Here is a 26759-nt window from a genome sequence, read left to right on the forward strand (position 1 = left end):
AGGATGCCTGCCATAGATGTGCGTGAAACGTCAGGAGATAATGCTTCTGGAAGATGGCTATACAGCCCGGAAACTCACAGCAACTCAGTGATTCTATGATTCCGGCAATGAAAGCTTTCGACAACACATTGATCCTACACTGATTCAAAGAATATAATCTGCAACCTCATTGATGTGAAAGGGCAGTTGGTTGCAATAAAACAATGGAATGACCTGGCCTCACTCCAAATCACACCTCACAACTGCTGTATTACTGATGATCAGATTGTCATTTGCTTGCATTCAAACTATTCTATGTTGTACGTTTCCATTAGAAAGATTAGTATTAACCGCCTTTAATCCTATGCACACTTAAAAATATGCAGTTGCAAATTTATTGAAACTTAGAAATAATTGCTTTTTCTCAAGCCCCATAAGAAATCGGTTACCAATTTTACGATAATGCTTGTTATATTTTTCAAGGTAATGACTCAGTTTATCTCATTTGTGCACCAGTACTAGATGTTCACAGCAAACAATGTACAACTTATGATATATGTTTGAAAGACGAGAAAGCAATTCATATACATTTTAAGGACTAGAGATGAGGCAAAGATGCTTAGACCATTTTGAAATAATTCCACTTCTCAGTGGCTTTTTTCAGCCTTGCACTTCCAAACTTTATTTCTTATTTACATTCTAGAAATATTTACGATCTGTTACTGAATTGAGATTCCGTCATGTTCTCCATACAAGGAAATAATTATGCCTTCAATATTTGATTTAAAATCGGATCAAAATATTTTTTCTTTTAGCACTAGTTTTGCCTAATCTGTTGATTTTGGTGCAAATAATAACAATGTATTATGTCTGCCATGGATTGCAAAAAAAAACAACAAACAAAACAAGAAACAAATGAGACAAAAATGTAGCAGAAATACATTCTCTTTTTGACAACCCTAGTGAACATTTTGCACAAACACTGGTTGATTTGAAACAGTCAAAAGAAAACTATGAACTTTCTTTCTCTTAAGAAAAACTAGTGGTTTTATGGATTCTGCATAGCATGTCATGTGGGGACAGTATTGAGTTGGGCAGTGGAATAGCAGAGCCAAACACTAGGCAGATAACAGATTTTTCTCATACTATCTAGTACAAGGTTCATGACCAGAGCACTAGACAGTGGAGCAAGGTTCATGACCAGAATTACTATAGTTGCTTTAGTTGAAGATTTTTGTATGGAACTCTGCGGGAGACATGTGGGTCTGCTCATTCTCACTGCCTTATCAACAACTTAATGTCAATGCCAATTAGCTAATGTAAATTAGCAGCTCTCAAATGGAAATAGTCTAGGTGGAATGCAGGAATTTGATAACAGTTCCTAGGAATTCAGCCTTCCTCCATCACCATGTCTTCCTACAAATCTAATACACTACCCTCTGCCACAAACTATTAGTCTGTGATGTTTTCATGTTACTGGACACTCAACGTCCCCCTAATCCTCTGCTCTTTCCCAACGATTTACTGCAAATGATAAATATCATAACAGATTTCCCCGTAAACAGAAATGCTCTTCTCGGAAAAACCACAATTTTTGTTTCCAGCTTGATGGGACTCTGGTAGAGTGATTCATGGGACGTAAGATACCCAATGCTGAGAACTACTGATATGGATCATCATTCTGGACATCTGAGATTACTGAAAAATGTAATTTTCCAAAGCCGGAAACTGTACCTTGCTTGATAAGCTAGTGAGATTTTCATCTAGTGTTATTTGTGTGTTTTATTGATTATTTTAACATTTTTATGAACTTGTTTTTTTAATTAATTTTGAGCATTTCAGAGATTTTGTATTTTACAGTACTTTGGAGACAATTTTTGATCATGGCTTGAATTAAAATATTTTTAAAAGATGTTTAACACGTTGTTTAAAACAATTGTTTGGATAGAGAGGATTATATGGAGGATGTGGAGGATTCTTTTGGCATAGGCCAGATGACACCATGACTGCTAATGTCATTGTATCCTGAAGGAGCTTTGCCACCCACCATTTTTGACAGGAATTGGGTTTTGATTTTATTTCTGGTAGGGATGAATCTGTACAGAATTCAGCAAATAGAAAATTTTGGAAGACACACAATTTTTTTGCTTATATTGTTATTTCAGAATAACGAGTATGGTTTAGATCAGGGGTCCCCAAACTAAGGCCCGGGGGCCGGATGCGGCCCATCAAAGCCATTTATCCGGCCCCCATGGCACAAGGGCAGAAGGGGGTTGGGCTAAATGATCCAAGGGGTCTCTTCTCTTACAACCATTATTGTTATATTATTATTATTATTATTATTATTATTATTATTATTATTATTATTATTAACATTGAGGCTGTGTGGCCATCTGTCAGGGATGCTTTGCTTGTGCTTTTGGTTCTGCAGAGGCAGAAGAGGTTTGGACTAAATGGCCCAAGGGGTCTCTTCTAACCCTCTTTTTATTATTGTTGTTGTTGTTATTATTTTTATTATTATTAATTATTATTGCTCAGTAGCCAACTATAGTCCGGCCCTCCAACAGTTCAAAGGATCATGAACTGGCCCCGTGTTTAAAAAGTTTGGGAACCCCTGGTTTAGATCAAAGGTTAAAATGCATCAGACTGAGTTTTAGCAACTTTTTTTGCTGCCTGCATGGTCAATAGCCTTTTTAAGACTTAATATTTCTGAGCTTTCCTTTTTCTACCTAAAACCAGGAGGCAGGTTCAGTTTATTCCTTGGAGTTGTCTGTGGGCTGGTTTGGATGAACTCCAGCTTATCTGGAGCAGGAGAGCATACCGGTATGTACATTGCTTGATCACTCCCATGAGGCTTTTTCAGCGAGGAGAATTGGCTAACCAAGCCAGGAAGCCCTGTGGTTTGATCAGCCTGAAAACTGAATTGGGATCTGTGGTTAATCCCAGTCCTAATCAGTCAATCTGATGAGACCACTGTGTTTTTGACTTACAAAGCTTGAACAACTTGAGACTCCCGGGTATTTGAAACACGACCTTCTTCCAAGACAAAGGCTGGCAAGCACACAGGACAGGGCTTTCCCTGTAGTGACACTGCAGTTGTTGAAATCCCTATCAAAGAAAACTTGAATGATTCCACCTTTGCTGAGCATTGAGTGTTTAAAAAGTGTTTTGATCTCTTTTTGAAGAATATTTTAACTGTGTATGACACATAGATGAAAGCCAATGTGGTGCAGTGGTTTGAGCATTGGACGATTCTGGACAACACAGTTCAAATCCTTGTTCAGTCAAGGAAACCTGTTGAGTGACCTTGGAAGAGTCACTCTCTCATCCTCAGAGGAAAGCAAAGGCAAAGCCCCATGAACAAATCTTACCAAGAAAGCCTTGTGATCCTAGGGCTGCCAACTTAAAGACACATTGGCAACAACGCTGCCTGGGCACCCGGGCATATTGAGAGGTGATAAATTCACTGTTGCTGTGTGTCTTGGAATCATTTTCCAATTTATAGCAAACCTAAGGTGAGGAGTTTTTGGCAAGATTTGTTCATGGGAGATTTGCAATTGATGCTAAGAGAGTGGATACTATAATATTGGCTTATGATTTTGATCTATTTGAAGAATAAAAAGGCAGGGATCCCAGTCTGGAAACAGATAATAGTTTCTTGAACCTTCGGGGAATGATAGAGAAGCATCGACCAATGTGTCCCACCATTCCAAATGTGACAGAATTTTCTGCAGATCTGAGAACTGCTGAAACTGTGAGGGTGGTTATGTGAGATTCCCACTGCAAAACACACCTGGCTTCAGGCTAATTGGTAAATGGCTCTTCTGTGCTATCAAAACCAGTGAACTATCATGTAATGAATAAAAATTATAGGTCTCCATTTACAAAGCACAACCTCTTCCAGCATATACACAAATATTCTCACCGAATCTACTGTCTACTCAGATACAAGAACCATGGAGTTATTCGGAAGTAATTATATTGATTTAAATATGAGCCCAAACGTGTTTAGATTTGAGAGGTTCTTTGGGCATTGTGTTTATATTAGAAATCACTCTAAATTAATTCAATTACAACTAAAGTCTACCCTACAGTTCCAAGTGTGTTGCTGTGAGTTTTCCAGGCTGTTTGGCCATGTTCCAGAAGCATTCCAGAAACATGGCCATACAGCCCAGAAAACTCACAGAAACCCAGAGAATCTGGCCATGAAAGCCTTTGACAACACATTGAACGTTCCAAGTGTTTTTTACCAGATTTGCGTAGACTACACATTTTGTTGCTGTTGCTAAATATAATTTCTTTAATGGAAAATGATGATTTAAAAATAAACCATAAGGTCTTTCAAATAGAATCGTGGTTTCTGTGCTGCTTGCAATTAAGACACTTGCTAAAAGAACTATTGAAATGCCAAGCATGCACAATTAACAATAAAAATGGCAAAAATAAATGTTATTTGCCCTTTATAGTTTTAACCATAGGAAACACATTTACTTTGTAAAGTTTGGAGCCAGCCAGGCCTATTTTTCTCCCACCCACGCTACACATGGTTCCATGGTCTGGATCTGCTTACTCAGTATGCTGAAATCAAATCAAATTCACTTGATCTGTGTGTGCATGGGTATGTGTCTTCAAGTCGTCTATTTATGATGGCTCCATGAATTTCAATGGGTTTTTCTCAAGGAATACTAGATGTTCAGTTAACACGCTGTGTCCTCCCTTTACCTTCAAAAAGGGAAGCACAAACTTTATTCACCTTGCTCTTGAAAAACTTTTTTTTCTGTGTCAGGAGCAATTTGAGAAACTGCAAGTTGCTTCTGGTGTGAGAGAATTGGCCGTCTGCAAGGATGTTGCCTAGGGGGAAGCCCGGATGTTTGATGTTTTACCATCCTGTGGGAGGCTTCTCTCATGTCCCCGCATGGGAAGTTAGAGCTGACAGATGGGAGCTAACCCGCCACCGAGGGCTCTCTTGAAAAACTGGAAACATGGTATTTGCCCCTAACAAAAGAAAACTACAAAGACGTCTTCACGACTACCCGTTTCCTCTCCTTCCATCCCAGCTTTGTCACTGATCTGTCTTTTACTGGTTTATTTTTGTTTAGCCTTCCCCTTTAGGTTATAAATGTGTGAGAGTTTTTTTTTTTATTTCCACGAAGCATTCACATCTTCTATGCACCCTAATCTATGTGGATTACATGCCGATCCAGACATGGAGTTTACTGTTAGCAATGCATATAATAGAAATCACTTTCAAATTCATTCACTTATTCATCTGAGTGGTCTAAAGGATATCTCGTTACAGGCAACAATCCAATTTAACTGAAAAAAGCTTTGTGTAATGATGCACATAAGGACACAAAGCCACCTTTAGTTATAACGCATCAGAGAGCTCTTCAAAAGTATATGGCAAATAGGCATTGGTGTTCATTTTCATGCTTTACGTATTTCATTGGTTACATGTTGTACAGGCAGTCCCTGAGGTACAAACATCTGACTTAGAAATGACAACAGGAAATGAGATAAATCTTTCCCTAGAATTACAGAATCATAGAATAGTAGAGTTGGAAGAGACCTCATGGGCCATCCAGTCCAACCCCCCGCTAAGAAGCAGGAAATCGCATTCAAAGCACCCCCGACAGATGGCCATCCAGCCTCTGCTTAAAAGCCTCCAAAGAAGGAGGCTCTACCATGGCCCAGGGGAGAGAGTTCCACTGTCGAACAGCCCTCACTGTGAGGAAGTTCTTCCTGATGTTCAGGTGGAATCTCCTTTCCTGTAGTTTGAAGCCATTGTTCTGCGTCCTAGTCTGCAGGGCAGCAGAAAATAAGCTTGCTCCCTCCTCCCTATGACTTCCCTTCACGTACACCTGACACCAAAGCACACCTGACAGATGGCCAGCCAGCCTCTGCTTAAAAGCCTCCAAAGAAGGAGCCTCCCCTAGGAGGGAAATTCACTTCTGAAAGAGTTATCATGGGGAAAAGATGTCTCCAGTGAAGCTTTTTTTGCCAATCCTGGTTTCCAAAACAAGCTACATCTTTCAAAATCCAGCTGCCACAGGGAAAAAAAGTGAGGTGAAATCTTCTGAAAAGAGGCACAGAGAGCAAAAGAAACATAACATAGGTGTTAGCCCTTCCCTATGCTACCCAAAGATAGATAGACAAACAGATAGATATGGCTGGAGTTACACTTAAAAATGCATCTGTTCCGACTTACAAATTCAACTTGAGAACAAACCCACAGAACCTATCTTGTTTGTAGCTTGGGGACTGCCTGTACTGCCCATTAACTTGAGAAGAAATTATTAGATGGAGTTTGTTGACAAGGATCAACAAAGCTATTTCCACTTTTGGAGTCTCTCTGGGAAAATGGTGATGGAGACAGCATGAGGGGTACTTCCTGCAGGTCAACATTTAACACCATCCAGGTCAGTAATGATACCATTTTGATGGATGAAAATGAGGAGGAGCTGAGGAGCCTTATCACCAAGGTGAAAGAAGAAAAGGCAAAGGCTGGGCTGCAGTTAAACATCAAGAAACCAAGATGATGGCAACCAGACTGATTGATAACTGGTAAATAGAGGGAGAAAACGTGGAGGCAGTGACAGACTTTGTATTTCTAGGCGTGAAGATGACTGCAGATGCAGACTGCAGCTGGAAAATTAGAAGACATTTCCTTCTTGGGAGGAGAGCAATGGCCAACCTCGATAAAATAGTGAAGAACAGAGACATCACACTGGCAACAAAGGTCTGCATAGTTAAGGCAATGGTATTCCACATAGTAACCTATGGATGCAAGAGCTGGACCATAAGGAAGGCTGAGCAAAGGAAGACAGACACTCAACTGTGGTGTTGGAGGAAAATCCTGAGAGTGCCTTGAACCGCAAAAAGATCCAACCAGTCCATCCTCCAGGAAATAATGTCCGGCTGCTCACTGGAGGGAAGGATATTAGAGGCAAAGATGAAGTCCTTTGGCCACATCATGAGAAGACAGGAAAGCTTGGAGAAGAGAATGATGCTGGGGGAAATGGAAGGAAAAAGGAAGAGAGGCCGACCAAGGGCGAGATGGATGGACGGTATCCTTGAAGTGACTGGCTTGACCTTGAAGGAGCTGGGGGCAGCGACAGCTGACAGGGAGCTCTGGAGTGGACTGGTCCATGAGGTCACAAAGAGTCGGAAACAACTGAATGAATAAACAACCAACAAAAGTCCGTACAGGTTTATTTCACTCAACAGAGGACTTTTGCACACTTGCAAGACCAACGCCTCTAGTTCTGTAGATGTAACATACTGCAAGATATGCCTTGCATGTTAAAAGCAGATTGAAATTGGTCTCAGGAAGAGTATCCTATCAGTAGGACTTCTGCTAAATAAGGTAAAGGTTCCCCCTGACGTTAAGCCCAGTCGTGTCCGACTCTGGGGGTTGGTGCTCATCTCCATTTCTAAGCCAAAGAGCTGGTGTTGTCTGTAGACACCTCCAAGGTCATTTATTTATTTACATCACTTTTACCCCCGCCTTTCTCCCCAAGGGGACTCAAAGCGGCTTACAATAAATAGGCAAAAATGCAATGCCTAAAAACAATGTAAAAACAACAATTCATATAAAACAATCTACAAAACAACAATTCATATAAAACAGATACCATTGCAAAATAAAATCACATTATATAAAATTTTAAGCATGTCCAAGATTAGAATCCATTCATCCAGAATCCTCAATAAGTCTTCGTACAGGTCATGTAAAGGCCATGTTCTCATTCATTAAAAGCTTGTGTGCACAACCATGTCTTTAAGGCTTTCCTGAAGCCTAGAAGAGTTGCTATCTGCCGTATGTTGCTGGGGAGGGTGAGCCACCACCGAGAAGGCCCTGTCCCTCGTTCCCACCAGCCTTACCTGCGAGGTGGGTGGGACCGAGAGCAGAGCCTCCCCGGATGATCTAAGAGGTCTAGATCATGTGGGCGGCATGACTGCATGGAGCTCTAGGATTTCTGCTAAGTGTTGTCTTATCATTCAGGTACTGATTCAAGGTTTTGGACCAGGTCTGGACAAACAGCCCTAGGCTGTTAGGAATTGTGGGAGCTGAAGTGCAAAACACCCGGAGGGCCCAAGTTTATCCAGGCCTGTTTTAGCTGCTGGACTCTAGCTTAGAGATGCACGGGAGGACGGAGTGTAGGGAGGGAAGAAGGCGAGGGGGGTGAGAGGGAGGGCGGGGGCGTGGCCAGGCGAGGGGGCGTTCCCGAGACCCCGCCCCCTCCGGCGCGGCGAGCCATGTGTGCGGAGGGACCCGGCGCGCCCTATTTAAACCGGGGCGATGAGCCCGGGAGGAGGCACGGGGAGGCACAGAAGCGGAGGGAGGGGATGGTGAGGAGGAGGGGGCGGGAGAGGAGGAGGATTATGATAATGATGGTGGTGGCGGCGCCCCCGACGCCCCTCCGCCGCCGGGGACAGACCCACGCAGCCTGGTAGCGGCGGAGCTTCTCCTCTCCTCGCCGCGGCCATGCGCTGCCCCGCTTGCCCCTTGGTCCCGCTCCTGTTGCTGCTCCTGCTCCTCTCCCGCCCGGACGCCGCGGAGGAGGAGGAGGACGAGGAGGCGGAGGCGAGGACGCTGCGGGTGCTGGTGCTCCTCCCGCAGGAGCCCGCCTTCCCCTTCTCGCTGCCCCGCGTCCGCCCGGCCGTGGAGTACGCCGTGCGCGGCTTGGAAGCCAACGGGACGCTGCTGCCGGCCGGGTTCCGCTTCGAGCTGCTCTTCGAGGACTCGGGCTGCGGGAACGCGGCGCTGTTCGCGCTGGTGGACCTGGTGGCGCGGCGGCGGCGCTGGCCCGACCTGCTCCTCGGCCCCGCCTGCGACTACGCCGCCGCCCCCGTGGCCCGCCTGGCCTCGCACTGGGGCCTGCCCATGCTTTCCGCCGGCGCCCTGGCCGCGGGCTTCGGCAGCAAGGGCGGCGGCGAGTACTCGCACCTGACGCGCCTGGCGCCGGGCTACGCGCAGCTGGGACACATGCTCCTGGCGCTCTTCCGCCACCGCCGCTGGGCCCGCGTCCTGCTCGTCTACCGCGAGGACCGCGACCAGCGCAGCTGCTTCTTCGCCGCCGAGGGCGTCCACGGCGTCTTCCGAGAGGCCGGCCTCCACCTCGACGACTTCGCCTTCGACGAGGCCGGGAAGTTCGCCGACGACGTGGTGCGCGCCATCCAGGGCAGCGGGGAGAGAGGTCAGTCCGCTCTTGTTGCACTGCGGCAAACTTTTCCTCTTAGGGCTTTTGGACTTCCACTCCCGCCCTTCCTAACTGCCTCAGGCCCCTTCCTTTTCCCCCTCAGCCGCTTAAGCGGCTGAGGGGGAAAAGGAAGGGGCCTGAGGCTGTTAGGAAGGGCGGGAGTGGAAGTCCAAAAGCGCCAGAAGTTTGCCCATGTCTGCCTTGGGTTGCAATCATAGAATCCTAGAAGCAGGAAAATCACATTCACAGCCACTGCTTAAAAGCCTCCACCACACTCCGAGGCAGAGAGTTCCACTGCTGAACAGCTCTCACAGTCAGGAAATTCTTCCTCATGCTCAGGTGGAATCATCTCCTTTCTTTCCGGTAGTTTGAAAACTTTGTTCCGCATCCTAGTCTCCAGGACAGCAGAAAATAAACAGGGTTGTTTGTTGTATGTCTTTCGGGCTGTGTGGCCATGTTCCAGAAGTATTCTCTCCTGACGTTTTGCCCACGTCTATGGCAGGCATCCTCAGAGGTTGTGAGGATGCCTGCCATAGATGTGGGAGAAACGTCAGGAGAGAATACTTCTGGAACATGGCCACACAGCCCGAAAGACATACAACAACCCTGTGATCCTGGCCATGAAAGCCTTCGACAACATGCTCCCCCCTCCCTATGACTTCCCCTCACGTGTACAATGGCTATCATGTCTCCTCTCAGCCTTTTCATCTGCAGGCACATGCCCATCTCTTTAAGCCACTCCTCATAGGGCTTGTTCTCCAGGCCCTTGATCATTATAGTCGCCCTCCTCTGGACACTTTCCAGCTTGTCAACATCTCCATTCAACTGCGGTGCCCAGAATTGGACACAGTATTCCAGGTATGGTCTGACCAAGGCATAATAGAGAGGTAGCATGACTTCCCTGGATCTAGACCAATGATGGGCAAGCTTTTGCACTTGATGTGTCAAAATTCACCAAAAAAACTTGCATGACTTGGGTGGTGTGTCACTTTGAGAAAAAACCATAATTTTGCGATATGTATAGTTTAAATAACAAAAAATGTATAATTGTAATATATAACTGTATTTAATAAATCAAAAACTATTTAATATCATTATTTCCATGTACAACAATCTATGGTACCTCTTGCAGTTTCTACGCTGATTTCTCTCTATTCTAGTTTCAGTGTAGTCATGAATAAAGAATAATATAATATAATAGTAATAATACGATAATATGCTACAATAATAGAATAGAATAATAATAGAATGATATAATAATCTCTCTCTCTATAAATATATATAAATGTAATGTGCATAATTCCCATGGAGTAAACAACAAAACCACTGGACCAAATCACACCAAATTTGGCTACAAAAGACATAATCATCCAATCAATCTGCATGCGGCAGCGTGTCAGCAAAAATGGCTAGGCGTGTCAGTGCTGACACGCATGTCATAGGTTGGCCATCACTGATCTAGACACTAGACTCCTATTGATGCAGGCTAAAATCCCATTGGCTTTTTTAGCAGCCACATGGCATTGTTAGCTCATGTTTAACTTGTTGTCCACAAGGACTCCAAGATCTTTTTTCACACGTACTGCTGTCGAGCCAGGCATCCCTGGCAAAAGACTCTGAGAAGTTTCCTTAATCTAATAGGTTTATCCCTTTGTGCTTCTCTTTCCTAACCATAGGTTAGGAAATACATTTTTAAGCTGTCCTCACAATGGCTCTTCAGGAGCACCTAGTTACTGATTTTACAGAAGAACAGCAAAAGCATCAAGAACAAGATCTGGGCTAGTCAACAGAGATGTACCTTGAACCCAAATCTCTTGCTTGCCAGTCCCTACTATAGCCTTTTTGCTTTCTTGTACCCATCCCTTTAGATCAGGCATGGGCAAACTTCAGCCTTCCGTGTGTTTTGGACTTCAGCCCCCACAATTCCTAACAGCCAATGGGAGTTGAAGTTCAAAACACCTGGAGGGCCAAAGTTTGCCCATGCCTGCTTTAGATTGAGGTTGTAACCTCAATCTAAAGTGGGCATGGGCAAACTTTGGCCCTCCAGGTGTTTTGAATTTTGCTCAGTAGACATAATGATTGGTGTCTAAATGTTCAGTTGCTGAAAAACATATTTAAACAAGAACTAAAGGTATGAAGAGGAGTACAGGTATTTAGTTTTTAAAACTTTTTTGGGTGCGACAGCTGCGGTGATACACTAGGGAGCACTCATCCTCTAAAAACCTATACACAAACTAAAATAGGTTATGTTAAATAACCGTTTTGGATATTCTAAAATGATGGAACAATTCTGAAGGAAGAATAGATCGTCCTCATTGGTGATAGTGCAAGTTAATAAATGTTTGCAGGAATACTCTTGAAATCGTACCTGTCTGTCTGTCTATCTATTTCCCAAGCACATGATTTTTTTCTGGCAGGTGCATTAGCAGGGAGAAAGATTTCTGGTACCCAGTAATAACTGTGCAATGAAATGATTGAAGAGGTCTGGAAATGCTTTCTATGCAAAGTGCTGATATCAAATAAACCAGAATTAGTCAAAGATTTTTTTTTATGTCAGGAGCAACTTGAGAAACTGCAAGTTGCTTCTGGTGTGAGAGAATTGGCAATGTGCAAAGACGTTGCCCAGGGGACACCTAGATGTTTTCAATTTTTTTGCCATCCTGTGGGAGGCTTTTCTCATGTCCCCGCATGGAGCTGGAGCTGATAGAGGGAGCTCACCTGTGCTCTCCCCAGGTTGGATTCGAACTGGCAACTTTCAGGTCAGCAATTCAGCCTCCAATCATCAGAGAGTTAACATCATAAGGGGATCTTCTTGGTGGAGCAAAATTGAGGCCAACCTCTGGTGTTCATTTGTCTCCAAGCAAAATTCAGATCTACTGTAGGGTGATTTAGTTTTGCCTTTCTCAGAACTGTTCACTTTGTTGCATTCATTCAGTCTGTTGGTCGATTTTAGATAAAACCATTTGTAATGGGGGGAAAAACTTCCTGAAGGATTTTACTCAATTTCTTCAGCTCCATATACCAAAGTTAGTTCATAACTAGAATGTATCATGCTTGCTAGTCTTCCCATATCTCGTCATCTGTGAGGCCAGGGCAGTTTACAATTAAAAATATACCAAAAAATCCAAAGATTTGGTATTCCTTTGAAGGTGATGGGGCTACACAACTTTGTTCAAACGGTCGTGGAATAAGAATGATCACTAAGTTTTCTGTTGTTGTGAATGGATGTTCAAATGCACTGAAAAAATCAAAGGCTCAGTCATATTACAGTTTGCATATTCTGTGGACAATTTTGTATTGTCTTGCATTGGTGCAGGCATAGGCAGAACTGATGTAGTTTAGAGCAAGGATCAAGAATACAACAGACATTATCTTAATTGTAAGCTATATGCCGGTTTTGGCTGATGGGTGTCCAGTAATATCTGAAGGGCCATAACACACACCCCTCCCCTTTCCACTTTAGGAAGTTTAGGAAGTTCAAACCGCAGCTCAGCCATGAACTCAATAATTGGTTTTTAATCCAGATTTAAGCCAGCACTTGTCTTGGAGGTAGTAATACTCAGGGGTGCTCTGTAGATTATTGCACAAGGAAGTGCATATGTGAAGCACTCTAAAGCACTCTGCAGATGTTAAGTATTAAAAAATTTTGCAGTTTAGTTTTCTTCTGGAGCACTTCTTTCTTGTGATTGGAGGTGTTTGTTTAGTAATGGAAATTGAATGAAATTCATTTAGAGCCAGCACGCTGCAGTGATTTGAGTAGGCAGGTTCAGTCCACTCCTTGAGCATTGGGACCCACTGGGGAAAGTCACACTTTCTCAACCTAAGAGGAACAAATGGTCCAAGAAATTCTTGTGATAGGATTGCCTTAAGATAGTCACAAGTCAGAAATGACTTGAAGGGACACAGCACTAACAGCTAAGTAATTTAATTACCAAAAATACTGTCATTCGTATAAATCTGTTAGGGTGATGTCAGCAGTGACTTTGACTGCATGTCGACAATCTGCAAAGAGAGAAGTCCAAATCCAAAAGATTTATTGCTATAAGCCATTGGGCACATCATTAACTAGAGAGGATGTGGGATCTCTAGTTTACTGAGTTTTACTGTAAACGAAATGCATCTACTCCACATTTGACTGCAGCCTTTTTTACTGTGTTTCACGTTAGAAAAGGTTAGGAATTCTTTCTGACACATGGAATGATTTCTGCATCATCTGTGTAGGATGTTCTCTTTTCCCACGATTTATCTAATTTAATATGTGATGTGTGCTCATAGTTTCCATTGGAACTATATACAGTAGAGTCTCACTTATCCAAGCTTCACTTATCCAATGTTCTGTATTATCCAGCGCAGTCTGCCTTTTAGTAGTCAATGTTTTTGTAATAAATGTTGCAATGTTTTGGTGCTAAATTCGTAAATACAGTAATTACTACATAACATTACTGTGCATTGAACTGCTTTTTCTGTCAATTTGTTGTAAAATATGATGTTTTGGTGCTTAATTTGTAAAATCATAATGTAGTTTTATGTTTAATAGGCTTTTTTCTTAATCCCTCCTTATTATCCAACATTTTCACTTATCCAATGTTCTGCCAGCCCATTTATGTTGGATAAGTGAGACTCTACTGTATGTGTGAAAGGTTTGCTGAGAGTAGTTGTCTGTCTACAACACAGAGCAGATTTCAAGCACCTTTGGCAGAATCTGGGGATGTTGTGCAGAAAACTTGGGACCACATCCACTTCATTGAACCCACCACCTCATCTATGCCACTGTCCGTGCTTCTAGTTGACCATTGAACTGCAAACAATCTTCAGGCCTTTGAGACACCTCTACTGATGTCAGAATGGGTTTAATGTCAGAACCAGGCTCCAGCAACCAGCAAGGCGGAGGAGGAGGGTATAACCAAAAGTGGGACAAAGGCAGTTGAAAGCTAAAAAACCCCAGGAGACTCACTGGAAGCTGCTGTGCATCATTGTGGGGACAACCAGTGGTCCATTTGACAGCAGTAGTGTTTGGCCTCGTGTAAAGAAGTCCTTTGATAAGGCATGCTGACAGTGTCACCAGGTTTTCAAAATAACAATAAGTGATCATCAAAATTAATGAAATGCTTGGTTGACAATTGGGAAGTTGCTACTGAAACAGATAGGTCAATCTTAGGGTTGTCATAAGTCAAGAATAATCTCCTGGGGTTTTTTAGCTTTCAACTGTCTTTGTCCCACTTTTGGTTATACCCTCCTCCTCCTTGCTGGTTGCATTGGAGCCCATTCTGACATCAGTAGAGCTGTCTCAAAGGCCTGAAGATTGTTTGGAGCTCCATGGTCAGCTAGAAGCACGGACAATGGTATAGATGAGATGATGGGTTCAATGAAGTGGATGTGGTCCCAAGTTTTCTGCACAACAGCCCCAGATTCTGCCAAATCATGAAGGATCTGTGGCTGCTCCAGGGAAGATTTGCTATGTGATGTAGATGAGCCATGAGAATAAACAAGGAATTACAAAAGTGAATCCTGCTACAAAAAGTACTTGCGTACTCATAAACCATGAATGAGTTAACTCAAGCTCCATTCCAGGTCTTCCTCTGCCACCGTCTTAGAAGTCATATTCCTGTCCCTGGCAGACCCTCTCATTTCCATTTTCTGTGTCTTTGTTTGCATTTGCCAATGAAGAACTAGCCAGGATTTCCCCTCCTTGTGCTTCCCACAAAATCTGGCACATCTAAAATTGTTTTGTTTATCCATATAGATGTTGGATGCGATAACATTTTTCTGAGCCTCTCTTTATTGTTTTCACCTTCTTTTTCAAGTATTTTTGTTTGGGATTTTCAGGCTGACCACTCTCAGTATCAGCAGAGTCTAGTTTTCGTTTCCTGTTTTTATTCAGGGTAGGAAGTTGTTCTCTAACACATCACACACTTACAGTTTTTGGACTTCTTTAGTTCAGCAGGGGTAGCAGGAAGCAAGGAAGCTAGATTTACAGTGAATGGGGGTTGGGATGTACTCCACTACAGTTTCAGACTGAGGTTGGTGCTCTGTCAATTGCACATTACATTCTTGAATGAGATAATGATGCACACATCACAGGGGCTGGCTTGACCACTTTGCTAGGATACTTTTTAAACACAGACTGGTTGATAGTTATTTGGTCCCACATATGCATGCAGATGGATTTTTCCTTCTTCTCTTTTGAAGTCACATAAAGCTGTGAAATACAAAAAATTGTTTGTAGAAGAAGGAATGCTTAAAAACAGGGGGGAACCTCACATGGTTTTCCAGTGCCTATCTTACTTGGGCAGTACCATTCAGATAATATCCTGAATCATTTAAAGGATCATTGTTCATTTTGATCAGTGTTCATTTTAAAATCACTAACTTTGGAGAGGACTAGACTTACGAAGATAAATGTGGGATTTCCACCTTTGTCTTTGATGCAACTATGGGACTTTGCAGAAGAGCATTTACATCACAGAAGTGGCAGGTGGAGAGCAATTTTTTTCAGTTCTTCCCAGACAATTCTATTTATTATTATTTTTGCTACCCCACCCCCCCTTTTCTTGCCATCCCAATTTGGAGATTTGTTTTCTTTGCAAGTGAGGGAAACTACAGTAAGCTCCTCTACATGTATTGGGGTTAGGGGCATAGGATGACTGCGAAAGTGAAAAATCACAAATAATAAATTATTTATTTTATCTCAGAGAACACCTCTTTATTGAGAATCTCTAGGTCCTCCAGCATTACTCTTATTGTAAACTTTGGGAGTCAGACTGGAAGACCAACTTCCAAGGGAAGACGACTATAGAGCAGTGGTTCTCAACCTGTGGGTCCCCAGGTGTTTTGGCCTACAACTCCCAGAAATCCCAGCCAGTTTACCAGCTGTTAGGATTTCTGAGAGCCGAAGGCCAAAAACATCTGGGGACCTACAGGTTGAGAACCACTGACATAAAGTCACACCGAAAGATCTTTAGGAATCTCTAGGTACTCCAGCAGACGTTGATCACTGAGTTGCACTGGGAGACCTAGAGATTCTCAGATTCCTAGAAATAACAGTTTAATCAAATCCATAAATAATGAAATCCACAAAAATCAAACTTGCAAATGTGAAAGGCCAACTGTAATCATTTGTGAAAAGCTATCAAAGTAATATAGCAGGCTGGGAGAAAATGTAAGCATCCTAGCCACCCTGCCTGTTCTGCAAATAATCTCACATTTGTGCTATGTACATTGACAGCAATCACATGATTCTCACCAAACATGTAGTTTCACCCTTTGCTTGTAGCATTACACAGACAGAAATATGCTAAAAGTGAGATGGAGAAACAAAGTTTTCCATTGAATTAGTAATGCCTCCCATTTGACTTGATTCTATGCAATCATTCCTTGTTGATATACTATGTAATGACAGTTCTTTAAAAATCTGTTTGCTTTTCAAGATTTTCAGTTCTAAGAATGCAAAAAACCCCACGAGACTACAAAATGAAGGGGGAAAAAACATTGGATGGACAGCAACAAATCTGATGCTTAACCTTTCATTCTTTTATAATGACTCTGAATATCTGAGAGATGTTTTCCTTTGGCCCTGTTGAATAGCAAGTCTCTTCCCCCTCAACCTTGGAGAGGTCTCATTGAGTATTGCATAAGTAACAAAGGCATTTTGTGCAAGCGGCTATGGGGAGAGTAGCAGAGAAGAAGAGATAAATGCAAGACTCTAGTGTTCATTCAGTAGTATGCTCTCTCATTTAGAAATGTGGACCATTTTTTCAAAGGTCAGACAAAATAAACTGACTTACAAATTATATGCTACAGTAATGTTGTGCACATGTTGTATACTTCAACAAAATGCCTACATCAAAGTCAGCAAAATGAAATATGTCAAAGCTGGAGTTGTATTTCAAAAGTGAGTGTCGCATCCATTGTGGCTGGATCTATACTAGCCTATATCCCAGGATCTCATTGCAGATTATCTACTTTGAATTAGATTATATGAGTCTACACTGCCACAGAATCTGGGATAAGCATATACTTTTAGGATTAGATCGTGGGTCATATGGCAGTGGAGATCCAGCCTGAGTTATACCTGGGTTAGTCCCAGTCACTCATCAGTGCTGAAATATGAATCTGTCAAAGAAGAACATGTGTGAAGAGAGCTGGATTTCTTCTGCGACTTCTTCTTGCCTCCCCATAACAACTGCTTTTGTCACAGCTAGTCATCTTGTTGGTGTTTGAACTCAAAAGGAGGAAAACTCATTGAGACAGAACGGTGAAGGTCTATAGCATATTAACACCCTCCATTTGCATGCCTTTCCATTTAGAAGTAGTAACAGTACTTCTGCTCCATATATGATTGGGGAAGAAACAGTTGAAATGTGTTGTCGGAGGCTTTCATGGCTGTGATTGCTGTGAGTTTTCTGGGCTGTATGGCCATGGTCCAGAAGCATTCCTCATGATGTTTCACCCACATCTATGGCAGGCATCCTCAGTGATTGTGAAGTTTGTTGGAAACTAGGAAAGTGGGGTTTATGTATCTGGAATGTCCAGGGTGGGAGAAAGAACCCTTGAGCCAAGTGGGAATGTTGCAATTGATCACCTTGATTAGCATTGAACAGCCTTTCAGCTTCAAAGCCTAACTGCTTCCTGCCTGAGGGAATCCTTTGTTGGGAGGGTGAATAGCTGGCCCTGATTGTTTCCTGTCTGGAATTCCTCGGTTTTCTGAGTGGTGTTCTTTATTTTCTGTCCTGATTTTAGAGTTTTTTTTAATACTGGTAGCCAGATTTTGTTCATTTTCATGGTTTCCTCCTTTCTGTTGAAATTGTCCACATGCTTGTGGATTTCCATGGCTCCTCTGTGTAGTCTGACATAGTGGATGTAGAGTGGTCCAGCATTTCTATGTTCTCAAATGATATGCTGTGTCCAGGTTGGTTCTTCAAGTGCTCTGCTATGGCTGACTTCTCCTATGGCTGACTTCTCTGGTTGAATTAGTCTGCAGTGCCTTTCATGTTCCTTGATTCGTGTTTGGGCACTTAAATGAATCCATCTGATACCATGTGTAATTTGAGTCTCAGGGAGAACCCATGTAGATCCACTGCAGGCAGTTAAGATAGCTTCCCCTTTTCTTTAATTAAATGCAGGCACAGAGAAGCTTTATTGTTAGAACAGCCTATGGGGAGGTTTATCATTTCACTCCCCAGACTCTATGGGTGCAGAGGGGAACTCTTTCATGAGCTCTGGGCCCCATCTGCATTGCCATATAAAATCATGATTATCTACTTTGTACTAGATAAGAGTATAGACTCATATAATCCAGTACAAAGCAGATTGTGTGGATATAGATGTACACTGTTCTCTCAATGTAAAGTATAGTTTGGTTCTAGTTAACCTTAACTGGCATATTTCTATGCAGCAAAAATAGGTAAGCCCTATCTTTTGTTAGACTAATTTATGCAGAAGTGGGAATCTAATGAGCTTCTCAAATTGCCTTTCAGTCGGACCATGACAAAATAGGAGAGCCAATCTAGTGTAGTCGTTTGAATGTTGCACTATGACTAGAGAACAGAGTTTGAATCCCATTCATCTATGGAAATCCAGTGGATGACCTTGGGCAAGCCACACTCTCTCGGCCATAGAAGAAGGCAAAGGCCAAGCCCTCTGAACAAATCTTGCCAAGAAACCCTCACCTTAGGGCAGCCATAAGTCAGAAATTACTTGAAGGCACACAGTAACGAGAGCAAAGCAATTAAATCCTATACGAAGGCTGAGTCTATATACAGCTTGTAGGTTTGGGTCCCAGTGGCATCTGGAGCAATACCTCTTGATTTACTCACATTTACATGTTTTCAAACTGCTAGGTTGGCAGAAGCTGTGGCTAACAGCAGGAGCTCATCCTGCTCCCTAGATTTGAACTGCCGACCTTTTGGTCAGCAAGTTCAGCTCCTCAGCGGTTTAATCCGCTGCACTACCAAGGGCTCTTGCCTTTACACATATGGCAAATATTGGTAAACTACATGAATCCGGCACGTACCAACATCCATTGATGCTGATATCCACAGAGAGGTCCTAGAACCAAACTCTGGCAGATATCAAGGGTCCACTGTATTTCTGTTTGAGCCACTCACAAAAAATTGTAAAAGAAAAAAGGTAGGGGCGAGAAAAGGAATCCAGCAGCATATTTAAGTCTGGTTTATTTTATCATGAGCTTCTGTGGATTTAATGTGATTACTGTAAAACCTGAGTTATCATGTTGACAGCTTCTGTAATTCATCCAGCTCTCTTTTTATGATAAGAGTTGGCAGCACGTTTAAGGTAACAAATGATATTTCACCAAAAGAATGGGAAAGGTGGAATATTCTGATGTATGTAGAAAGAAATGTCTCTTGGCAGCCTTGTCTTCTACCACTGTATATCAAATGACTAGATCTCCTTTTTGAGAAACTTATCAAGGAAACACCCCCTCCACTTTTTTTGTAGATTGTTAAATGCTAAATGCAAAAGAATAAACAGATCTTGGTGCCCTTTTTGATAGTTGCATTTTATTCTTTAAAAAGGGCTATAGTTGTTTTATACCAAATGTAACATATTTTCATCTTTACATTATTGAAGGAACTTCTTCAGGTTTGCACATACTCCACCATAAGAGCCATATACACAGAGCTATTAGTCATGTGCTTGAGCATGCAGGTGACAGCTGGATCCAAAAGTGCTTTTGCCCAATTTAAGCTTTCCTGTAATAGACAGACGTTTCTGTGGTCACAACCAGATTGGATTACTGCCATATGGGACGTCTATTCAAAAGTATTTTAAAGTTGGAGTTCAGTGTTGAAAATCGTTAATGGGATCTGTCAGGTCTTCTGATTCTGTAAACCACTCTTATACTATTGCTGTTGGCTCCCAAATACATTTTTGAGTTCAGTTCAAAGTACTAGTGTCAACTTCGAAAGGGTTTGGAGCCAAGATACCTTGACGGGCAACTCCTTTGATATACATGAGCCACATGCTTGTTCCATGTTGCAAATCCGACAGAGGTGAAGTGTGTTGACATATACATGGGGCCGGATCTTCTTTATCATAACTAATGGCTGCAGAAAACTATAATCCCATTGACCCACGGCTGCCACCTCATGCTTTCTATAGGCTTTTGTTTGCTTCTTATTTTGGTCTTTTTCAGAATTATATTTAGATAGAAGGTTTCATTACTTCTGGATTTCTTTAAAACCTGACTTTTCTGTTGCAAAAATGAGGCTTCTAAAACAGGCATATAAACTTAGTCATATGAAACCACTCAAATCACCATTTGCTGCCAATCAGAACTAGCAATGCAATGGACCAATTGTCTGATTGACAACCTCATCACACAGACAACCCCCACAACATGTGCCATTTCACCAGCTTCTGTGTTGAAGTGGCAGGGACACGGGACAACTCTACCACCCCGCACACCATTCCCGAACAGCAACACTTCCCGCATCACACGGGGGAAGCAGTGCCAAAGCAGCGCTGAAGTTTGCTGGCTCCATTGGAGTCAGCACAACATGGGAGCCTTCCCATGTTAGGAAGGAAGTGTCCTACAAAGCTTCCGCTCCAGTTGGGGACAGGGCCTCAACAGGAAGTTGCTGGACTGTCCATTTAGCATCCTGGGACACTAAAAAAGGTACGTGTGATGAGGTCCTTAGTATTAGGAAGCTTTCTATGTTCCTGTATTCATATATTTTTGAGTTGTTGGGTGTCACAAACTTTCACTTCATATTTCAAATGTGTCTCTGAAATCCACTCTTTATCTATACATGACAACAAAGCTGCTAGAGGCCAGTATTAGTTATCAATCACATCCATCTATCATTCTGCCTTTAATTTCTCGACTCTCTGTGATTATGCTGATTTTTGTAAACCAATTGTGTTATTCATCAAAGACTAGCATTATTTACGTATTTATTTATGTCTCTTAAGAGCTGTCTCTTAAGAGCTGTCCGCAGTGTTTTAACCTGCTGAAGATTATGAACAGTTTCCAAAGGTAAACACACTTAGAGTGCATGGAATCCAGAACATCTAGGCTATGAACCTCAGGTTTGAAGTGGAGTGTAACCCCATTGATCTGCCTTTGGACTGATCAGAAGCACCTCCTCCCCACAGGACCCATACCCCTTTAGACCCAGGTCTTTCAGGAAGGCCTGGGTCTAATGGGGTATCTAATTAATTTGGGATATCTATGGGGTATCTAATTAATGTGGGACAAAGCAGGGTTGTCACAAATTAATCCTCTTTTACTTGAGGCGTTGTTTGGAACAAGGAGTCATTAATTGGTCATAGGAGCTGGGCTCCTATCAAATGTTGCTGAAATGTGCCTGTTATTTGCCATGTTTTGTTTTGAAAATTCCAGATTGTTGTTGCCGTTTTATATACCCGTGACTCAAAAACAAGTGTAAGGTAGTTTATGTCATTGTCTCCAGCTGTGTACAAGCTCGACAATCTGTTCCCAGTAGTTTGATTAATAGCTTCTTATCTGTGTTTTCCATTTATTTTCACCAGTTGTGATCATGTGTGCCAGCGGTGACGCAATACGGGACATCATGCTGGCTGCACATCGGCAAGGGATGACCAATGGAGACTATGCTTTCTTCAATATAGAACTCTTCAACAGCTCAGCATATGGTAATGTGGTTTGGAAGATTTTAATAAATAAATACAGTATTTTTGAGACATATTTAATCTTTAAATAGGACACCGAAAGTTGTAAGATCCTTAAAATGTAACTAATAAAGCATGACTGTGTCTTCTCATGTTTGAGATAATATCCATTTAGATGATGAAATTGGAAAAACAACAACAAATTTTGATTGCTTAGACATGTGTACATAAGAGAAAAATGAGACCCATTCTCTTATTTATGGCACCACCTTGCCATTATGACCTTGTATCATAAAACATGAATCTGCCATGAGAAAACAGAAGATCCTTGTTTTACCATCTCCATATTTTGGCAGAAAATTTCAGTTGAAATAGTTTTTGCTGGGATTTAGGCAGATAATAAATTTACCTTCAATTGAAATAGTGGATTTCCTTGCTACTCCCTGGATTAGTACATTTGGATACAGGAGATATTGCCAGCTGAGCAAGAGTATGTGGTTTGTGGCTCTTACAAGTTAATTTAATGTACAATTTCCGAGGCTTCACTGAGTGCTTAAATTCATTCAAACTTATTCAAAGGAAGAAAATTTAACTACATCAGCTGACATTTTTCACCTTAACTGGCCGATGAATTACTGTCAAGAAGACCAAAAAGTTTTCTTTCTTTTGAGGCAAAAATTGTCTAAGTTTAAAGCAGATATTAAAGCAGTGTGTTCCATACAATTGAGTAGCATCTTAGGTGCTCTAAGGTGCAACACAGTTTGCAAACTATGTATCTGTATATAATTTTACAATTATGCAGTTGTCAAACTACTACACTTCTTGTTGGATAGCTGAATGTATGAGATTAAAGAGGATTAATATTAGCACATATATGGGATGAGATAGAGACACAATAATCTCTGCCATAATGTATCAGATTTCAAGGTATGGATGTCAAGAGTCAGACGCCAATTAGCAAACAGAAATAGAGTTTATTCAGCAGATAAGCCAAAAAGTAATGTTAACACAGAAAAAACCTTGAAACACTTCACTATCAGTGCTTCAAGAGCAGTTCAAACAAAAATATAATTCAGCAACACAAGCAGGTAAAAACAAAGCTAAACAAACTTAGTGCAAACTGCACTTTCTGAGTCCAAGCCCTGCCAGCCGGCTCTGTAGTTTTCAAAGGAACAGTTCCCAAAAGAAAACACCAAATTGGTCAGGAAACAAACAAACAAACTAAGAATGCAGTAGACTGCTTCCACAATGTGGATAAAGCCGAAGGCTCCAAAAGGATGGTGAAAAGACGTCGTCCAGGATTCCAAGGTCAGGTCAGGAGATAACAGCGGTGTCCAAAGAGCAAGCCAGGAGTCAAAAGCCGATAGTAGTCATCAATCACAGGGCGAAGGCAGTAGCAAGGTCAAATTCCGATCCAAGGTCTGAAGAGGGTGCAGTCATCCAAAACAGGTCCACGATAAGACACAGTGAGAGCCAAGCTAGGTGATAACAGCAGATTCAAATCATAGTCCAAGTCCAGTCTTCATGGAAACACGGAGATCCCAATGGCGCCTCGGCAACACCTTGCCACACGCAAAGTGCAGTGGCCAAACATTCCCATTTTATTCCCCTTCCTCCTGGGTGACCAAACACTCACACCCAACACCAGGTGTCCCAAATCTACTCAGAGTCTGAACTCCACACAGCTAGAGCTTGTGGATCTGGAGTACCTAGCAATTCGTCGGAGTCCCAATCATCCTGCCCACGCTTAGCCCCATGAACACTTAAAGAACCATCTTCCCTTCTCCAAGCATTCCAATTGGGATCAACTCCTGCAGAAACCCCAGGTTCAGAAGTATCCATAAGCCCCAAATCCCCAGACATCTCCGGTGGCTGTGCCCATTCAGTGCCCGCTTCCCCAGCCACCACCTGTTCCTCAGCATCCATTTCCCCATCTGAATCTTCCTCAGAAGATCCCCCATATAGCTCTCTAAGTCGCTTCCTGCGCAACTCCTCCAGTGAACCCTCATCACGAGGGTTTTTTCTTCCTCTTCGAATTCCATCCCCATCAACCATAATCCCCCAAGGCGCAGTCACAACAATGGATGTGAAAGCTGAGTAGTGAAGAAAGTTGGCAGGAAAAAAGTAATGTGGTGCTTGAAGAAAATTCAGTGGATACCATAAAATATCAAAAAGACGAAAACAAGTCCAAGATTAAATTTGATCAGAAGCCAAAATGATTAAACTAAGGCTGCCATACTTTAGGCATATCATGAGACAACAATACTTATTAGTCGAGACAACAATGCCCATTAAATTTGAAGGTACTGTAGTAGGAAAAGAGGAGGATGATATAGATGGATAGATTCAGTCAAGAAAAGCATGGCTTTGGGTTTGCAGGACCTGAGCAAGGCCCTTAGTATCAAGGTCTCTTGGAGATTTCTCATTCATAGGATTGCCATGAGTTGAAGAAGACTTGTCAGCAAATAATAAATGCATGTTTCTTTTCAGATCAAGCCAGTTTGTTATAATTCTGCCAAAATATACAGTTACAGATAGCAACCCACTTTGGATTCAGTGTTTGTCTGGTTTTCTCTTTGTTTGTATTTGTGATTTTTGGAATGTATAAATTCAGATTGCTAAAGAGGAGGTGACAACATTAGTGCCTTGGCACTTAATAAGTCAAGCAATATGGTATTGCTAGCTTTTCATAGAAAAATGGTCTCTTGGCTCCAAGAGATGGTTGCATTTTTATTTGTTTTTAGGATTTTGCTCTGAATTTCCTGCAACAATTTCATGCTTTGCTCTAAGACTTCCTCCTCCAAAACAAGGTGCTTCCTTTTTAAACAAACAAACAAACAAAAATACAATGCATAAGTTTTTATGTGTGTTTTTAAACCCATTAATTAAATCATAGAGGGTACAATTTGACTACAGCCTAAAACCGCTTCAGTATGGCTCCAGGATGTGCTTGAACTCTCTCATTTTAAATCTTTGCAAGCGCTTCAGTTTCGGTGGATTTGCCTATAAAGGGCACATTTCAGCAACACCTGAGAAATACAGTAGAGTCTCACTTATCCAACACTCGCTTATCCAACGTTCTGGATTATTCAACGCATTTTTGTAGTCAATGTTTTCAATACATCGTGATATTTTGGTGCTAAATTCGTAAATACAGTAATTACTACATAGCATTACTTCGTATTGAACTACTTTTTCTGTCACATTTGTTGTATAACATGATGTTTTGGTGCTTAATTTGTAAAATCATAACCTAATTTGATGTTTAATAGGCTTCTCCTTAATCTCTCCTTATTATCCAACATATTCGCTTATCCAACGTTGTGCCAGCCCGTTTATGTTGGATAAGTGAGACTTTACTGTAGTAGCAGCAAAGTGAGAATTGTAGTTATTAAAATTGGCCTAAAATTATATATGTTTTTATTTCTCCCTTAGGAAATGGCTCGTGGAAAAGAGGAGACAAATTTGATCTCGAAGCAAAGCAAGCATACTCATCCCTCCAGACAGTAACATTACTGAGAACAGTAAAACCAGAGTTTGAGAAATTTGCCCAGGAGATGAAAAGTTCTGTTCAGAAACAAGGAATCATTCCCGATGATTATGTAAGTACCTGAATCTTAGGCTATTGCTTTCAAGCTCTTTAAAACATTGTTCTACTTAAAACACAAGTGGCAATGCAATCTTTTCTGAAATGGAAGAAAAAGGAAGATAACACTAGTCACTTTGACTTAAAATTACTCTACGGCACACTTATCATGGAGTTTTTCTTAGCAGATTTTCTTCAGAGGGAATTGCTCTTACCTTTCTCCGAGTCCGAGAGAGTATGACTTGCTCACAGTCACCCGTCAATTTACATGGCCAAGTGGAGATTTGAACCCTGGTCTCTCAGTGTCTCAAACCACTACTCCATGCTGGTGTTATCCACAGGACAGTTTAACCCAAATCCAACTGTGAATTTTCCCTAGAGTAACCCATTGAATCATGGTTCTTTTTCCACATGAGAACACCCACTATGGAGTTGTTTTACGTTTTGTGTCAGCCTCATTGAAAGTCTACCAGATTTTTGCAACTGCAGATAGTGGAAGCAGTCACTTGGAATTAACACTCATTTTATGTGGGCCTTCACAAAAGGTTAATGGGATAAATTGTGCATTGTAATTTCTGCTGAGTTTTCCTCCCTCCTATGCCAATCATTTTTAGTAGCAAGCCTTGAAATCTGTTTCACAAAATAGGAAGATCAGGTTAAAAATAGACTTTAACTAGAAGAGAATTAATAGGTTATCTATGTCATGAGTTGTGCTTTTTTCTTTTTAAATAAATAAAATGAAAATAATTCCCTTTGGGGAGCTCACAAAAAAGGGTTTTATGCGGACATTATCATTGGCAATTCAAGTTAGTTGAATCAGTAACATTTTTTGCTAGAAATATTTATTTATTTATTTATTACATGCATTTATACCCCACCCTTCTCCCCGAGGAGCCTCATATATAATGTTGCTTGAATCAGTAGTGGTTTTAGCTGCATTTTTAGTCAAAACTGCTACAACAAGCTGCTTATCTCCATGGTAAGAACATTTATTTACAGTATTTATATTCCGCCCTTCTCACCCTGAAGGGGACTCAGGGCGGATCACAATGGACATATATGGCAAACATTCAATGCCATTAGACAAATAACACACACACAGACAGACACAGAGGCTATTTAACTTCCCAGCATCTGGCTTTGTGAGGGATGCTTGATTCCGGCCACAGTGGATGAGAAACTGCTGCTTCATCATCCACTGTGACGACGAGTCCTTTTTTTTTGATGGAGTACTTCCTCATCCAGTGTTGTAAATCAGTTGAATTAGCCTCCCCGCATAAGCGGTCCCTAAATTTTCCTACTTGACAGATGCAACTGTCTTTCGGGTTGCTTAGGTCAAAAACGAGCAGGGCTATTCTTTTTTATTTTAATTGTCGTGT

At 41.8% G+C, this 26759-nt stretch overlaps 1 protein-coding gene across 2 annotated transcripts in view; it reads left to right on the top strand.

Annotated features, from left to right (window-relative positions):
* The first annotated feature begins 8265 nt into the window (after window positions 1-8265).
* npr3 (natriuretic peptide receptor 3) overlaps window positions 8266-26759 on the top strand; it is a 67946-nt gene continuing 49452 nt past the window's right edge. The window contains exons 1-3 of one of the 2 annotated variants that reach the window (XM_062972518.1): window positions 8266-9179; window positions 21696-21818; window positions 25230-25396. In XM_062972518.1, coding sequence (XP_062828588.1) covers window positions 8468-9179; window positions 21696-21818; window positions 25230-25396 — 1002 coding nt within the window. In that variant the 5' untranslated portion in view covers window positions 8266-8467. The remainder of the gene's footprint in view (window positions 9180-21695; window positions 21819-25229; window positions 25397-26759) is intronic. The other variant, XM_062972517.1, reaches the window with a different exon arrangement.

Source organism: Anolis carolinensis, chromosome 2, assembly GCF_035594765.1.
Source record: "Anolis carolinensis isolate JA03-04 chromosome 2, rAnoCar3.1.pri, whole genome shotgun sequence".
Taxonomy (NCBI): domain Eukaryota; kingdom Metazoa; phylum Chordata; class Lepidosauria; order Squamata; family Dactyloidae; genus Anolis; species Anolis carolinensis.